This window comes from Chelonoidis abingdonii, chromosome 7 (genome assembly GCF_003597395.2).
Source record: "Chelonoidis abingdonii isolate Lonesome George chromosome 7, CheloAbing_2.0, whole genome shotgun sequence".
NCBI lineage: Eukaryota > Metazoa > Chordata > Testudines > Testudinidae > Chelonoidis > Chelonoidis abingdonii.
Genome location: NC_133775.1, coordinates 77,366,267 through 77,384,930, shown reverse-complemented (window position 1 = coordinate 77,384,930; position 18,664 = coordinate 77,366,267). Strand labels below are relative to the sequence as shown.

General features: G+C 38.9%; 1 protein-coding gene across 7 annotated transcripts in view; it reads right to left on the bottom strand.

Moving 5' to 3' along the window:
- FBXW11 (F-box and WD repeat domain containing 11) overlaps nucleotides 1-18,664 on the bottom strand; it is a 117,439-nt gene that overhangs the window by 58,683 nt on the left and 40,092 nt on the right. For all 7 annotated transcript variants that reach the window (XM_032768698.2, XM_032768700.2, XM_032768694.2 and 4 more), the window contains 2 exons: nucleotides 8,470-8,532; nucleotides 5,544-5,769 (listed from right to left, as the gene is read on the bottom strand). In XM_032768698.2, coding sequence (XP_032624589.1) covers nucleotides 5,544-5,769; nucleotides 8,470-8,532 — 289 coding nt within the window. The remainder of the gene's footprint in view (nucleotides 1-5,543; nucleotides 5,770-8,469; nucleotides 8,533-18,664) is intronic.

Sequence of the window (18,664 nt, the reverse complement as noted above, 5' to 3'; positions counted from 1 at the left end):
TTCTAATGGCAGTTGGAGCACAATAAATTTCTACATTCTATTGCTAGACTGATGCAAGATGTCTCCTTAAGCCAATAGCTTTAGAATTTTGAACCTGGAGAATTTCTAACTTGGTCACATCCAAGAGCTGAGATAGGTTATATGGGTATCTTTACAGAAAACAAATACTGAGTGACAAGTAGAGGTAAAAACTCTTTGGGGGACTCTGAAAATATATCCATATGTAAAATGAAGAACCAAATGTTCCTTATCCTTAGTTGTAATATGTCTGGTAAGCGTTCTAGTATAGATATATGTTTTTCAAAGGATTAAATCAAAGCCCAAAAGCATTTGGCACAGAGGTTAAATTATTGTGCATCTTTATTTACCTTATTCTCATCTCTCCACAGCAGCAACTTTTTTTCTGGATGCAAAGATTGCTTCTATAAGCAGACCATTCCACTCAACATGAACCGTCAGTTCCATCTTAGGCCCTAATTTTTTTAAATGTATTCATTTTAATCGAAATTCTAGTGCAAGAAAACTTTCCCTTACAAACATGGATGAGACAAGGGTGCACACTTGCCCTTTTTGATACGCTTAATTTTCATTGAGCCTTTTGCTACAGCTCTTCCAGAGATCAAAGGTTTACAAAAGATGATGTGCACCGCAACGTGTGTTCTGAAGATATGAACATGCACATCACAGACCCAGAATAATGTTAAATACCTATTTCAAGCCATTCACTCCTTATACTCTGGTATCTAGGTACAAGAGAAATGGTAATAAATTTCAAGTAATTTCTCTAAATCCCTTCTGCAATTCTACCGTTTTTAATCCATTTCCTGTACAACTGAAACCAAAATGGCAATTGTTTGCAATTGATTTGATTAACTTCTATTATGAAAGTCATTCATAAGTGATTAGAAAGACAAAGTTTCAAAGAGGTTTGAACTTAGTTTGACTTGTTCGGGTGAATTTCTCATTTTTAGTCTACTACAAATCGCAAAAAGTTAAAGACTTTAATTGACACACATTCAGTATAGTAACTTCCTATTTTAAAATAATTATAGAAATAAAGGAATTAACGTCTTAAATTCTTATGGAATTAATCTGTCTCCAAGAATGAGGATAAAATAAAATTTGTTTTAAAGGAAAAGAAACATCATACAATATATGCCCTAGCATTGAACAATGCCACACAGTTTATATCTTGCAGAAAGTGTTAAAATAGTTAGAATCAATAGCTTTCACATACCACAGGTTCAGGCATGGCAAGATCTCATAATTGCAGCTCTCTAAGCCAACATTCTTACCTCTAACTATAAAGCATAAGGAATAGCAACGTAAAATGCTACAACTGGAACACTGCATAAAGAAGAATCTATATTTTAACATACACAGACTAATTAGCATATATGCCCTGATCCTGCAAGTTACAATGCACAAAACAAACCCTTGTGCTCCACATGTTCCACAATTTCAGTGGAGATCTTTTTGGATGCAGGGATCTGCTCACAACTGAAATCTGCAGGACTGGGGCTCTAATAAGCAAAAACTAGTCAATTTTAAAATGGCAAGTTGTTCTGAATGAATGAGTGGATAAGAATCTTCACATAGTGATGGATAATAAAGTATGTTTGCACAGATGCCAGACAAATACTATATACACCTAGTACACAATTTTTAAAATATCTCCAGAAGAGCTAGGTAAAATAAAAATCACAATGCTAGGCATTTTCACAATACATAAGAGTAAAATAAACCTGAGTTTTAAGTCATGAAATTTAAAAGAATCCTTTCATTAGCTAGTAAAAACCCTTTACACGTAGAGAATACATTTCTACATGACAAAGCTCAAACAGTCCTAAAAATTTAGGACCAGCTTTTTAGAAGTATTTAGGTATGGTGCCTAAACATCATTAATAGCCAGATCTTTAACGATTCATGTTGTGGATTATGTCAAACCTGTCTTTTACAAAGCTACAGGATGCCAACATTTGTGTCAATAAATCTGGAGTAGATATTCTCTACAGTCATCTATGCCACCTCCATTAGATTGCTCTAAGTGGAGGATTTCCGCTCTGCCTCCATATTATTTAGTATAAAAACATTTCTTCTAGTATTGCCCAATATTTATTCTGATATCCTTTCAAAAAGCAAAGTTTGCTAGATTAAAAAGATAGTGTTTTCCAGTGCATGACAAAGCACACGTTGTATAAGAAGCTTATAGTGAATGCAATATACAAAAATGATTTGACAGGATGAAAGGAAGGCCAAATTCAAGGTCAAGAAGGAAAACAACCCTATTTTTTCTCAATAAAGCTTTCAGTGTTTATGCTGTATCTAAAAATAAATACCTAAAAAATAAGATTTTCTCCAATCACACTAAAAAAAAGCTAAACCCTAGGACAAGCCCAATTAATACTGTACCATAAAGCTGCTTCATTCAATGTCATGTCTGCATTACAGCTGTCAGAAACATCAACAACCATTTTTTGAACAAAAGAACAACCATGCAAAGCCGATCACTGTGTGTGTGGAGATACTGAACTCCTTAGAGGAATGTTATCTTCAAACAGGACTTGAAGTTAGCATTTTATTAACATTTTCTAATGTAATTGCCACCTTATTTTCTGAAAATGTCAAGCATTTTCCAACAGAAGTCTGAATCCACAATGTACATTAATTTTCATGCTCACATGGTCAATATTTGCCTGATAGGAAGATTTCTTTTTTTTAAGTACATTGTTTTATTGACAATAAAAGCTGCTGGCAGCAAACATTTTAAATAGTCTTAATACAATCCAACAAACTAACTTACAGGATAACTTTGGCTGCAACTGACCAGAAAATATAAGCATCGGTCTTGGCATGCCATTTTATGAAAGGTAGGGGGAAATGAGCAAAAGAAAGTCAAATACTGGAAGACATTTTAACATTTAATATATATAAAAAATATAAATGTGTATATGTAAATATGAGGACTTATATGACTCATATGAATAAGTGATCTGGATCATTACAAATCTTAGTAATAGGTATCTAGATTCCACACTAAAGTTCAAAATAAAGCAGCTGCAAACTCAAACTTGTGTTAAAAAAATCCACTTTCTTAACTGAAGACCACACTGTATAAATGCCTTGACCGGGCAGGCCTGATTTTTTAAGTTGCACACTTGTTAAATATCTCCCAGGAAAATATAAAGCAGATAACCACTTTAAAAGAGGCGACGGGCAGAAGATCTATAGTATCTAAAAGCCGAGTGGGGTCATTTCTGCAGATAAAGCTAGGAAGTTCACTAGAAAGAAGAAACCCACAATTAAATCAGATTGAAAAATCTTGTATAAAGCTAACTTATCACAATATTGATCTCATCTGTCCCCCTTCCCTTCATATTCTATCCTTTTTCCTTCTGTACTTTTTTCTTGTCCAGTTTTTTAATTTCCCTCTTTTTTTCCTTTCACTCCCACTTCGTCCGCAACCGCTGAAGCCCAGACCCTCATCTGGCCTGATGGAATGGCGTCGATTTTGAATATGAACTGGCACCTCTGAGACAAGTAGAAAATTCTCTCTGCCCAGTGGAAAAAAAATGTAGGCAACAGCGGAGGGAAACTGACATGTACCTGGTTGATTTCACTACTTTGCTCCCCATTTGTAAAATGGGGATACTATTTGCGTTTTCTCCCTTTGTTTGTCTTGTCTCAAGACTGCAAATGATTTAGGACAGGGACTGTTTCTTACTGTTGTGTATGTACAACGGGGCACCACTCTCAAATGGAACTGTTAGCCACTACTGTAATACAAACCACAACCACTTTGGTAGTGAATCCTTATATGAAGATTTGAAATAAGTGAATTAAGTATAAGTAACTAAGTAAAATACCAACATGAATGTTTATAATCAAAACTAGATTCCATCTCATAATGCATCATCGGCTCCTAGCATCTTTTCTTGTCTCCTTTCCTTTCCGTTTCTATGCTGTCCCTTACTAGGTTTTCAGGTTTCCCAGAGGCGCTGAAGTCTTAACAATATCCTGCATACCTAGAGGGAGCAGTTACAATTTTAGTTGGGAAAAGGATAGACAGAAGGAAAAACAAGAATAGTGCTGCTTGAGTTTTTATGGTCATCCAGCTCTGACAGATTCGCCCCCTCAGCACTGCATCAATTCAGTCAGCTGCCTGTCACTATCAGAGTTTCTCAGCAGCTCAGGCCTGTTTGATTCAAACATCAGAAATCATGGTGTGTTGTGCTGGTGCCATCTGACAAATAAGTACAATGATGTGTATAACAATCTGGTATTCTAGCTATTGTTTCTATGACTGATCCATGCAGAGGACAGAACAACAGATGGTCAAAGCAAACGAGAGAGAGAATATACCAACACGGGAAGACAGGAGAATGTGAAAGGTTAGGAAAGGAGCAAGATTACAAAGAAAGAAAACTGACAGCTATTAGATAGAGCAAGTCCTAATCTTATACTAACAGAGCATTTGAAGCAAATTTCTTTGACTGACTCGTGTCACTTTCATCCTAACAGCCTGGATTTAAATTAGCAGGCTTTTCCAGTGGCTGAGTAGACCAGGTTCTGGACAGTGTCTCAATGTTTCATTAACTACTGTTAAACATTATCAACTATTAGAAACCCCTCCATCAGTGGTTTCTTGAATTCCTAAAAGACAAGTGATTTTTCTCATATCCAACATATCCTGCAGTGGTTCTACTGTATCTACTTTATTATTATTATTATCATTATCACCACCATCACATGCTGAATTCATTTTTGTTTTTAAAAGGGTATCTGCCTCTTACTATCAGAAATCAGAACAAAATCCAGGAAACCAACTCCTTGTTGCTCTTGCTCAGGCAACTGAAATTTAAGTTGCCTGCCAAGCAGAGAAAAAAGTCTAAAACTAAAGGGATTATATGCACCTAGAACAGTAGTGCTCCATCCTCTTTGCGGACTTGTATAAAGTATACACATGTATGAACAGCCTGCTAATACACAAGATACTGAAGAAAGAACCAAACTTGAACTGTATAAAAATTTTACAATTAATTTTTTTTTTTATTAAGTAAGTAGCAAGAAAGCCCAGATGTCTAGACTAGTTTATCAAAACAGACAGATTTAAGATTTCAGGTCACTTTTAAAAAATATGTGAGAAACCTAGGACAAAACAAAAAATGCAGTATAGGCTTCACAAATCAAAGCCATGAAGGCTAATGGTATTTTCTACATTAGAGGGTTTGGTATGGAAAAGAAATCTAGGATCAAGTTTGTAATTGAGAAGCAACTTTAACAATAATTCAGACCCAAGTAAAACACAGACTGCTATTTAAAACATACTAGTTAAACTGTATTTATGTGGAACAATACTGGCATCCAGTGGCCAGTTCAATTAATCACAGAAGTGGCGGACAAGTTATTCTAGTACGTATCTACCCAATAGGAGAAAATAAAAATATGGTGGCTGTCCAGAAAAATGTACACTATTTATAATCTACGTTTATCTATAGCAAAATATACACTTATCTCCCAATTCTTATAGATATGTTTGTTACCTGGTAATGCAGTGATGAAGTCCCGTTGTAACATGGGCTTCAAATAAGAGTTAATATGTCCATGCTGATAGTGACACATTCGTGAAATAAGGTGTTCCACAAATTCAACCTGATCTGATTCAGACCACTGGTCAAAATATTTAATACACAAGTCTTTTTCCTTTTCGTAGTTTCCTTCTGATGGTCGCTTCCTTGAGACTATCACAGATGAAGTTCCATTACTTATCTATTTTTAGAAAAGATAAAATAGTTAATACTTAAATATCAGCATGCATAGTCAGCTAAGAGCAATCTGAACTCTGAAAGAGGGGCTGAGAATGCAAGGAAGTGCATCTTAGCAGAATGAAATTTTAAAGTCTATAATAAAAGTGATCATCTATGCAAAAAGATTGCATACCTTGGACATTCTGCTTTCATAGATGAGATTAATGAAATTTTTTATATAATTATAAATTATTAATTACACTGAAAAACTAAAAATCTCTTCCCATTTACAATTATTTAAAGAAATACTGAAGTGCTCATTCAATATAGGGGAAAGGCTCTTATTCACATCATTACTTTCTACTGCTGTATTCCTTCCACAACTTCCATTGGTTTCGATGGATGTAATTATATAACACAAATTGGGGAAAAAGACATGAAGTGCCGATAATATTTAGAAATATAAAATTAAAAGTTGCACTGCCCATTTCTTGCCCCATCACTGAAAACTGACAGGAATTTGTAAATTATAGATCCTTTCCTTAACGAAAGTCCACTCCTGCCACCTGAGGGTGTGCAAATGCCAACATCTAGGACCATTAAACGGGACCTTGGTTTTTAATTTTTCAGTCGGGTGCTGGAACAGATCCCGCCACGGATGACACATCACTACAGAATACAGATGTTAAATATTTCACTCAAGAGTAGAAGGAAGAGTTCAAGGCCATACTGCCTACTTCCATAATACTTTTTGATACCAAACATTCTCAATATTTGGTAAGAATTTCTAACCATCACTGTGCATACACCGCCACCTAGCGTTTGAATCACATAATAAGCACTATTATAGGATGACAAGACATCCTGGAGTTTCGGCAGGAAGAGTGACAGCAAGAAACAGGACAGCTCCACTAGGAACAATAATATATTGACATCAGGCTAAGCTTCACTTGTATCCTGAAAATGTGAGACTAGAGCTTCCAGATCTAAAACAGTTATGCATTAATCCACTATGCTATATGCAGACACTTAGGCCTTGTATACACCGCCACTTACAGCACTGAAACTTTCTTCACTCAGTGGTGTGAAAAAACACACCCCTGAGCAATGCAAGTTTCAGTACTGTAAAGTGGCAGTGTAGATAGTACTACAGCGCTGTGAGCCATGCTCCCAGCACTGGTAGCTATTCCCCTTGCAGAGGTGGTTTTATTACAGCGCTGGGAAAGCTGTCTCCTGGCGCCGGAGCCGCAACTACACAGCCACATTAAAGCACTGTCGCAGCTGAACTTTAACATCGACTGTGTAGACATACCCTTAGATGTGCAAATCGATCCATAGAGCATTTCAAGGTATGTCTGCAGAGTTTGTAGGAAAAGAAGTGATACATACTGCTAATTTCAGTTTGCTCCAGGAGTGCTTAAGTTTCCAAAAGCCTCTTGAAACTAAAGAATAAATACCACTTAAACCAGCAGAGCGGTTGTTTCATCCCTTTCTTTGCTGGGTGTTGTTCTGGTGTACAAGCTGAGCAAACCTCAAATTTGCAAGACACCAAAATTGCACAGGTAGTAAATATAAGGGAGGAAAGAACTAAACAAGAAAAGGGACTGCTTGTAGCCCCAAATGCTTTCAGGCAAGATTTGATACAAACATGGCTACAAATACCACCCAGAAAGGGAAAATAAAGAGAACAGAATTGAAGCATGTAACCAAGCAGCCGCACATATCACATTTTCCTCCTCTTCCCTTTACTTTTTCACAGAGAAAAGCATAAAGTTTCTTCACATGTGGTGTGCGACCAGGTCTAAAAACTTAAGGTTTGAGCAGCAATGTCTCAAGAAACATTTGTTACTCACATTCCATATTTTATTCATCTACCTCTTCTTTATACATGACAATAGTTACACACTACATCATCTTTTGGATTATTCCTCTTGTATAGGGAGTAAAGTTCATAGCTAGAGAGATGACCATTTAAATATAAAAACATCAGCACACAAGGAGAAGTTGCTCTATAATCTGTTGTTTTTTGTTTTTGTTTTTTTAAAAGACAAGATTTTACGGACAGGCACTTTTGACTGTTTATTTTGCTCTGAAATAAACCCATAGATTAACGGATTGCTGGTCTCTCAGGCTGAGAGACTTCCTGCTTGTTTTAGAGTCAACTCTAGTCTGAGCCACATTCCATATAGCAGGTTGAACTTCTCAGGAGAGATGACTGATTACTATCTGCCAGTAACTGATCAAATTAAATCCAGAGTCAGGAAGGAACTGTGTTTCAGAGCATAAAGGCAGTAAGCTTGGAATACACATTCACCTTCCTCTAGAGAACAATATCTGTTATGCATATTTCACCACAGTCAGTTTTCCTGCAGTGACAGGGCAGTACTAGACCTTCTTCTTTCCATTTATGGCCATTGCATTGTGTCTCTATTTTATGAATTTGTACTGTAACATGTCTTGATGCTGAAACTGTCTCATGTCAAAGTAGAGTGAAGAGAGTTTTAAAAATTTGGAAAGAACAAGTCATGTATAAATTGTCCATCACTGTCATTTTCTACCTGGGGACTCCACTCTGAGCTAAATAAATAATGGCATCAACTCTACTGTGCATAAGAGGGACATTCAATTTGCAGGCGCAAGCTTTCTCAAAGGCAGAAATATTGAAAACAATGCCAACTATCTATATATCATTTACTGCCTTCTCTAGGCACTTCAGTCATACCTGCCATAGGGTATTTTTCTTTGGAGATTCATCTTCATTCTGATCCTCCATTACTGATGTGTTCTAGGGAAAAAAAATATATATTTGAATTTTCCTCTGCATGTGTTTAAATTGTGGCAATTCCATGCCTGTGCAAACATTTTGAAAAGCACATCCAAAAAAGATAAAACCTTATTTTCCTATTGAACATTAGAAGAGATTTCTAGTCACATAACATCTAGATACCATAAATATAAAGATTTTCAATGAACTAGAGTATGTTCACTGATTCCATTTACAGTAAAGATAATTCCCTTTCTGACCCCTCTTCAACTTCCATCAACAGGCTCTCATCCAGCCTTTCTAATGATCATCTCAATGGGAAATAAATCCATTAATGAATTAGAATTAAACTCCCTCAGGTGAACAGGAAAATTGCTGAAGTGATTAAACAAGCAGCTTCTGATGTGAAGTCAAAATACATACATCTAGGGTGAAAAAAAACAGTCAGCACACCCTCTTATACATGCAATAGGATCATATATTAGACATAAAAGACCTAACAGGTCACCCAGCCCACTAAATCAGTGCAGGATTGTTCTCTACAGACTATTTTGTAGCTGATTGCCATTTATAGTTCTTAATGTCCCAAGAGATTTGGCAACTGCCATTTCCCTTTACTTCTATTTTCCTTTCAAGAATTCTGATATCTTTTCCCCTTCCATCTTTACCAGTATGTATCTTGCTTCAAACTTCTTTCCTTTTTCACTTTCTCCTGTTTTCTTCCCTTCCTTTTTTTTCTTTTTTTAATGGAAAACCAGACATCGGCCTCCCTCAACTTCCATCCTCCATTCTTCCCTCAAGCTTTCCTTTTCCTTCAGTCCACACCTTCTTTTCTCCACTACCTGCTCACATTCACTCGATTCTGACACTAAAACAGTTATGCATTCTCTCCACCGATCACACTCATGAATCCCAACTTATTCAATGCTTTCCCTCATACCTCTGCAATCACTAATCACTGGACTCACCATACATACCCATTCCCTCTCCTCCCCTCCCCTCCATCACTCACACCTATAAGAAATTGGCCAATGATAATGGATTGGTAAAGGGGCTGTCAGGGAAAGCTGTGCATTTTTTAAAAATGAAAATTACAGATATTTATACAGATGTGTATATTTTCATGTTATCCCTCTTTCCTTCTCCTTTATGTATCTCTTGTTCTGGGGGGGAAGTGGAATTAAGATGAGTCTTAGACCCACTTTTGCTTGTATATTTTATCCTGCTTCCCTGCCTCTTTTTTTGGGGGGGGGGGGGTGGCTCTCTCCATTATGAGCTCTCTCTAATAGAAACTGTACACACAAGTGCTTAGGAGCCACTCCCCCTTCCAGGGTAGTAGCTGTGTTCTGAGCCCACATTTACCACCCTTCCCTCCTCCTCCACACAGTTTCTGTCATGTGATAATAGTGAATCACAAAAAGCAGCTTTAGTTCAAAAGAGGAAGCTTATTAGAAAAATAAAACAGCATTACCCATAAAGCTACACTCACTGACCCCCCTTTTAACTGTAGAACTTCCCTCTAAAACTTATTTGAGCCCCTCCTGCCTGGCCTCCTGTTACAGAGAAATGGCTTGAAGAATTACATTGTGAAAGTTCTGCACATTGCCAGCAAGAGGAATATGCCTGGAAGAAAAAAAGCAAACTCATCTGCTTCTGATGTAAGCAGCAGCGAAAAATACAGCAAAAAGTGGAGGAGGAGAGTCCAAATACAGACAAAGGCAGTACTATTTATATTTAAAATTTTCATACACTTTTTTCAGGTGACATACATATGTTAAGCACAATTACACTTGAAAAAGCTACACACCTTTGCCTCATGTTTTAAAATTATCTTCTGGTTGGGACTGTGTTATCTGGTTTTTAAATGCAGCAGCACTGTCACCAATGTAAACACCTCTTTTTATGCATGATTCTATTTGTTACTGCACTGCCATCCAGAAGAAGCACAAATTAATTACCAATTACTGGTACTCTGCTCATTCATACTGCGACAGACCCAGACCAGTGGGGTACAGGAGTCTGGTAGATGGCAAAATATACTGGCCACTGGATGAACAATATTCTGTTCCCTGAGTGACCAGAGCAGGGGCTGCACTAGAGTAATCAGGAACCTGCTAGAACCAATTAAGACAGGCAAGCTAATCAAGACACCTGGAGCCAATTAAGAACTTTCTAGAATCAATTATGGTAGGCAGGCTAATCAGGACACCTGGTTTAAAAAGGACTTCCATCTGTTAGTAGGGGTGTGTGCAAGGAGCAGGGAGTGAGAAGAGGTGCTGCTGGAGGAGTGAAGAGTTCAAGTGTGATCAAGCTTCAGGAGGAAGATCCTGCAGTGAGGATAAGGAAGGTGCTGGGGAAGGCCAGGGGGAAGTAGCTCAGGGAGTTGTTGCTGTCATGCAGCTGATACAGGGAACATTGTAGACAGTTGCTATCCATAGGGCCCTGGGCTGGAACCCAGTGTAGAGGGTGGGCCCGGGTTCCCCCCATCCCCCTAACTCCTGATTGGACACAGGAGGAGTTGACCTGGTCTGTGAGAAACACCAGCAGGGAAGGTCTAAATTGGAAAGATATCTGGCCTGTCCCTGACTCACTAGGTGGGACACAGAGACTGTGAGGATTGTTCTCCTCCCTTTCCCCCATGCTGGCCAGTGATGAGGTTAGCTGAATGGACAGCAGGTTTGAGCCACTAGCAAGAGTGGCCAAACTGAGGGCTGCTGTGAATCTCTGAGGTGAGCAAAACGGCCTGTAAGTGCAGGACCCACCAAGGCAGAGGAGGAATTTTGTCACAATACCAGTAAGTGATACTGGAAGACTAACAAAAGCCCAGTGAGTTGTCAAGGATAACGACACAAAGTCAAAAATATTCATGAAGTGAAAATTCTGCAGGAAGTACACGTGCAAATGCTTAAGAACTACTAACAATGGAATAAATTAGTTGCATCTGTTTAAAGAAGAGTATAGATCAGGGGTCAGCAACCTTTCAGAAGTGGTGTGCCGAGTCTTCATTTAACCGCTCTAATTTAAGGTTTTGCGTGCCAGTAATAAATTTTAACATTTTTTGGAGGTCTCTTTCTATAAGTCTATAATATATAACTAAACCAGGGATCGGCAACCTTTGGACCACGGCCCGGCAGCCCCGGGCCACTTTATTTACCTGCCACATCCACAAGTCCGGCTGACTGTGGCTCCCATTGGCCACAGTTCAATGCTCCAGGCCAATGGGGGCTGCAGGAAGCGGCAGCCAGTATATCCCTCAGCCTCAGCCCCCATTGGCCTGGAGTGGCTAACCGCAGCCACCGGGAGCCACAACTGGCTGAACCTGCAGATGTAGCAAGTAAACAAACCAGCCTGGCCCGCCAGGAGGCTTACCCTAGCAGGCCGTGGGCCAAAGGTTGCTGATTACATACAATAATAGTTTAGTCAGGAAAGTAAATAAGGTTTTTTAAATGTTTAAGAAGCTTCATTTAAAATTAAATTAAAATGCAGAGCCCCCCAGACTGGTGGCCAGGACCCAGGCAGTGTGAGTGCCACTGAATGTCAGCTTGTGTGGCACCTTCGGAACGCATGTCTTAGATTGCCTACCCCTGGTATAGATCATCTCCCTTTAAAGGTGAAAGATAAATGTAAAAAAAAAAAAAAGAATGGTTAGTTTTACATGCTAGCATAGTAAAAAAAACACTTCACTGGTAATAGACCACAGACAACTGAAATGAAAAGTAGGTTGAATGCTCTTTTAATCTGACGACTTGGGGTTGGTGTATTCAGCAGACCAGCCCAGGTGAAAGACAAAATGTTGCCACTCCCCTCAAAAAGTCCAGCATATTTGAATCAGTCTTGTTTCCCTAAACAATTCAATTCTGAGCTGCCATCCCACCTGGATTTGACTCCCACTACTTTTCTGCTTCTTGCTCCCTCCATCTCAACGCAAATGGCTCAGAGGTCATTTTTCCTCACTCCGCTTACCACCAAGAAAAATGAGAAGTGACTAAAAGGCTGCTCTGCTCACTTACTCCTTGCCTTCCATAAAATGAACCAATAGCTCCACCAGCCTATTTAATCAAAAAATAAAATTACTGTAGTTATAATAAACCTAGACTGTACATTCCTCAGAGCAGAGACTGTCTCTCTTGTATAGTGTGAAGCATGCTGTAAGTGATGTCCTTGAAAAGGATCTGCAAATTAAATATACTGCCATCTTCAAAACAGTTAGTTTGTAATACAGTCTTAAAGAAAGATAAATTTGTGTTTCTCTCCCTGGCTTTGTATTTTCACTTGACTAACACTTAGCCTTTCCCCACTTCAGTGGCGCACTGCCAGTTTGTTTACTTTTCAGCCTATTCACCATAAGAGAGAGTTTATCTAGGACAAAAGAGTGTATGTTATGGAAATGTTAGCTAACGTAATAAACTTTAGTAGGGCTCAGGGACAGTATATTTTTAATATGTGACAGCTGATTACATGGACATTTCTACGACTCAACTCAATCAGCTAATATGAGTTAAAAATAAACAGTTCCTGGTCTAGGATAGAAGTTTAGAGTACACTAGCTAATACATTATATCCATAGAAGTTTGCTGTTGGAATGTGTTAACTAACTGGACTAATAGGCAGTGGTAATGATACAACTGAGTTCATCTGGAATCTAGAGAATATCCCAGTATTATTATATGCATAATATTCTCTATGAATCTTTCAGTTAAAAATTAGTAGAATGCGTGTGGAATTGTCACAACAGGGAGTTAAAGCATATACTTACATCCTCCCTCCTAATCCTGATCTTCCTTGCCCTGCTCTGACTCCTAGTTTTCCAATCTATCCCTTTAATTCCTATGGTCTTCAATCCTTACAGACACTTTGTGGAGCCTTGAGATCTCAGATGGATCCCTAGGTTCATAATGCAGAAACTGCAACAGCATGCAAGTATCCTAGGGCACATCTTGACTGTTTAGGTTCTGGGCTCCACACAGCTAAGCAGTAAGGATCAAACTGTACAAACGAACAAGAGACAGGTGAAATGGAAGAGTTATTGAGTTGGAAGGCAAAACTTTGATGTCTCATGGGTGTGCAAACTCCACAGAATAGCATACAGAAAGGAAGAGGAGGAACAAATAATGAGAGAAAAGGATACAGGAAATATTGGAACAAACATGCTTTAGAAAATTGACAAATTCTATGAAATTTACCATGAACGTTTTAAAAACTTCCCTTCGCACAAAGTTGACAACCTAAAAAGAATAAAAACTTATCAATAAAATCTACAACTCCTAGATAAGTGAAAAGAATTTTGTACAGGTGGGTTAGACCATTGCCCATCAAGCCAGAAATTCTGACTGTGGGAATAGTAGATGCTTCACAAACTGGAGAAATCCCTATAATGCATGTAACCTGTTGAACAATGTTTTGAGTATAGGTGGCTACAAGAGTTGTCATTAGCCCCATGCAGCAATTAATTTATGCCCTGAAACATGCAACTGAGTGCCCTTGGTATAACTGTAAGAGGATGCCATAAAATTACGAAGTTTACCAAGTGGAGTTGTTTATAGATGAGAGAGAAAAAAGGGAAATCATACAGAGAAGGGGAAGAAAACAGAAAAAGGAGAAACAAAGAAAAACCAATGCAGATGAAAAGCACAGTAATGAATTATACTATAAATCTACTATAGCATAAAACTGAATTTTAGTTAAATACAGAACTTTTGGAATGTGCCAAAATTTTAAAGCCAATTCATTTCCCAGGTACATTTGAAAAAAATTCACAAGAATGTCTAACAATGTGATAGGAAATCTTAACACAGGGGGTTTCTGCCATCAGCCTTACAATCAATTGAACTAATATCAACAGGAAAAGCAATCATTACACGTAATCGGGATTTCAGAACATCTTCTATTTTCTTTTATATACCCTGGGTATATAAATCATTCCAATCATAATCAATCATTGTTGGTGACAAAAGTAATTATATGAGTAGGCATAAGTACCTATTACATAAGAAAATACTATTTTTCTAGTGTATATTGTACAACATATGTCAAGTTGCATATAGATTTCCAATCTGTTTTCTCCGAGATTAACACGCTAAGATGAATTTTTTTTAAAATAATTAGAAATGAAAGTGTTCCAAAATCTTGATTATGTTTAACCATTGCTTTTTCTGTTCATCTAAACCACATGGTTAGTATTAGTCCAATTTATTGTAATAGGGATAGCAGAAACCCCTGTATTATTAGTCTATCAGGTGCCACAAGACTCTTTGCTGCTTTTACAGATCCAGACTAACACGGCTACCCCTCTGATCCCTATATTAAGGGGTCCTGACACTTTATATTACAGACATACTTGTGACATTTTTGAAGAGCTCCACCACCACCAGAACTCTGAAATGTACAGAAAGATACACCTGGGGTAAAGGAAATGCCATTTTGGGCAACATGCCACACACACATTCTATAGCACTGCTGGCATACCTCACTTCAGCATTTCAGATAGTACTCACTCCATGCAGGACACAGACAAAACAGATCCTAATGTTGCTACACCCCATCAAAATATTCTTTGACCTGCACTGGAAACCAGAAGACCATGAGTTCTAGGCTCACTTCTTCTGACAAGAGCTAATAATTCTGAATCCTCACAATCCTTTTTGAGGAAGACTTCATGCCCCACTGAGAAGTTATGCAAGACAGAACTAGAACCCAGATCTCCAGTATGACAGACTCAAATCCAACTCACCTATCCATACTACCTCTCAAACAACCTGCTATCTCTCAATCATCAGCTTTGTTGCCTGTAAAATGGGGCTGCTCACGCATAGGCAATCCACTGTTTTATTTCAAATCATGCTGAAACATGATGTGTATGGCAGCTGAACATAATCAAATTTATGCGTTTTCCTTTTTAAGGCACCTAGCAAGTTTCATACCTGGGAGTTCAGAAATCTCAATTAAGGTTGTCCATGAAACCTCAATTAAGCTCCGTTGTGTGTATGCATTATGAAAGTCTCTTTTGTTTTTTCCTCCCACCAGACCCCTGCCTCATTCATTACACAAGCCGCACACACTCAGCTAATGAATTAGGGTTGTGAGGTGAACCTGACTACTGTCCGTAGGACACCTGCCTCAAATGGTCTGGAAGTTGGAAGGAGAGAAGAGAATGGGGCAGGAGACTACAAGAAGAGAAGGGATAGTCTTGTGATTAAGGCAGTCAGATGCCATCCAGAAATGATCTTTACTCTGTCAGACTTCTTATGTGATGCTTAGCAAAGACACACAGATCAACATTTTCTCAGGTGGCCATTGTTTCTTCATTTTCTGGGCACTCAACTTGACATACCTGGGATCTGATTTTCAGAAGTGCTGGAACTCAACCATCCCTGTCTCTAAAAACAAGGCTAACGATATTGCATTCAGATACTCCAGTGAAGAGCACCACAGAAAAGTGCATGAGGAAATAATTGTATATGTTGTGAGGCTTCAATGATGTACAACAAAGAGTGCATCACACAAGGAATAAGCAGATAAATATTGTACAGTCACTATACTACCTAAGCACCATCCATCCCATGCACAGATGGAGACAAGGGGACCTGTAGACAAAAACCTAGAATGCAAATCCACAAGTGAACAGAAAAAAGGTGTTTCAAAACATAATTCTGGCATTTCCTAGCTACTGAGTGTGTGACTTTGCAACCTTAACATTCTTTTAATGTAGCTTTGTGTCTGTAATTACAGATTGTGCTGATAGCACTGCCTAAATTTAAGGTTGCTTAATACTTCCAATCACTGTTTTCAATTATTTGTAATTTTGCCAAAATAATTGTTCTGGCTAAAAAGTTTTTAATGTCAGGTGTCTTTGTCTGAAGTTTTATAGAAAGTCTCAAAAAAAATGGTTCAGCTATTTCCTAGAATGAGGTTACCAAAGAAGATGATTTTCCCATGTTAAAAAAACAGAGTAGTTTTAACACCGCCATGCTTTAGAGCAGGGATCTGAAATTTAGCAGGGGGCCACCCTGGTGTCCTAGACATGCATTCTGCCATCATGAAAATCCTCTGAAATTTGGCCTTTATGAGACCCTGAAAAACTGCAGTTTTTAACATGATCAGCAGAGGCTTAGGGGCGTCAAAGATTCCATCTGCACTGAGCATGCTCCATCCCCATACAGCTCCTACATGCCAACTGGACTGCATACGATTCATCCTCAGGTAGTGACTGAGCATGCTCCATCCCTGAGCTACATGGACTGAACACCATTATCCCTTCAGTTGAACCTCTTGTCTGACAGGGGCTGCTGCAGTACTAGGCCGGAACAGGCTGAAAGTGGACTCACTAGATTCAGGCAGCATGGAAGAAGGAAGCAGCCTGACTCAAATGCAAAGGGGTGGGCAGGGAGGGAGGGTAGAAGGTGCTATGTGTGGGGTTAGAAGGGAGAACAGGAACAGGTTGAGACAAGAGCAAAAGATTCTGAAGAGCCCTAGTCTTATCTTTCCCCTGTTGTCCACACATAGCTGTAAACCCCACTAGCAAAATGTCCCATCTCCCTCTAGTGGTTGGTCCCCACAGGCCTGGTCTACACCAGGGGAGAGGAGACTCAATCTAAGTTATGCAACTTCAGCTAGCGAATAATGTAGCTGAAGTCAATGTACTTAGATCTACTTACCACGGGTCTTCACTGTGTTAACTCAACGGCTGCCGCTCCCCTGTCGACTCCGCCTGCGCCTCTCGCAGAGCGTGCTCAGCAGTCGATTTATCACGTGTAGACTAGACATGATAATCGACCCCTACTGGATTGATCGCTACCCGTCAATCCAGCCGGTAATGTAGACACGCCCATAGTGGATAAGAGCTAGTACTGCTACCAGTAAGTCCACTGGCCCGAGGTCTGAAGTGTCAATTTAAAGATCCCAACTAGGTGTGACCCATATGCGAGTCAATGTGGTTCCAGAAAATGGGAATTTTTTTTTTCAGTTTACTTTGTTTTTTTAAATATGAAGAAATTACATTTAAACCATTGTGTTAAAAGAGTAGTAACATTACAATGTTAGAGCAAAAGGAAGGACACAGGACTGTGTACTGTATTGGGCTATTGCCTGTAGGAATCCTGCGTCATTTGCTGTAGAAGTTAAGTGGTTTAATGTGAACAGGGCAGGGGAATGCTAGAAAAGAAAGGATAGTCTTCTGGTTAAGGCAGTTAAATTCAACCGCGGGAACTGGACTGTAACCATGCCTCTTCCACAGCACTTCTGTAAGACACTGGAAAAGTTACCAATACCTTTCACAGGTTCTAATTTAACCTTAGTCTCTGTGCCTCAGGTCTCCATCCGTAAAATGGGGATTATCCCACCTTACTTCAAAGGCCACCTTACTTCTGGCATTTCTTAACTTCTGAGCACTTGACTTCAACTTTAATGCTGGCTTTTTCTAGGAAAGAACACAACAGCAAAATATATTTTTTCAAGCCAGAGATGCAGAGCCCATTATTACAGTTCTGCATATTCATAGCTTCTGCTGTTGTTGCTTTAAGTATAGGAGAAATTGTTCAAATAACCTAGTAGACTGACAGTTGTTGGTGGTTCGCACAGTAGGCTGGTTCAAATATTCATTTAGAAGACTCTGAATATCTATGCCAGATGAAAAGTTTATTTCTACAAGATGTTTTGCATTTATAAATTCAGTCGCCAATTTAGTATGGTCTTGTATCTTTCAGTAAAAAAACAAAATCAAGCTCTTTAGGAGTGTCTGTGGAGTAACCCCAACTCATCTAAGGTCACAGAAATGAACTCCCTCAGGCACAGGAAAATAGGCCCACAAGGCTCTAGACATTTTTTTCAGATGACTAAAACAAAGGTCTTAATTCAAGTGTATGAAAACAAGGGAAGAGGAAATGTCTTTTTGTTTTGTTACTATACTTAAGCCAACACCACTGCCACTGCCTGAGGGAGCTAAATTTGCATAGCACTCACTACTTTGGATGGGTCCCATTCAGCAAAAAAACATATCTAAGGGCTTGGCTACACTTGCAAGTTGCAGCGCTGGCGAGGGGGTTACAGCGCTGCAACTTAGCAGGTGTCTACACTTAAAAGCTCAGCCAGCGCTGCAACTCCCTGTTTGCAGCGCTGGCTGTACACCTGGGTCTGCTTCCGGTGTAGCGAGACCAGC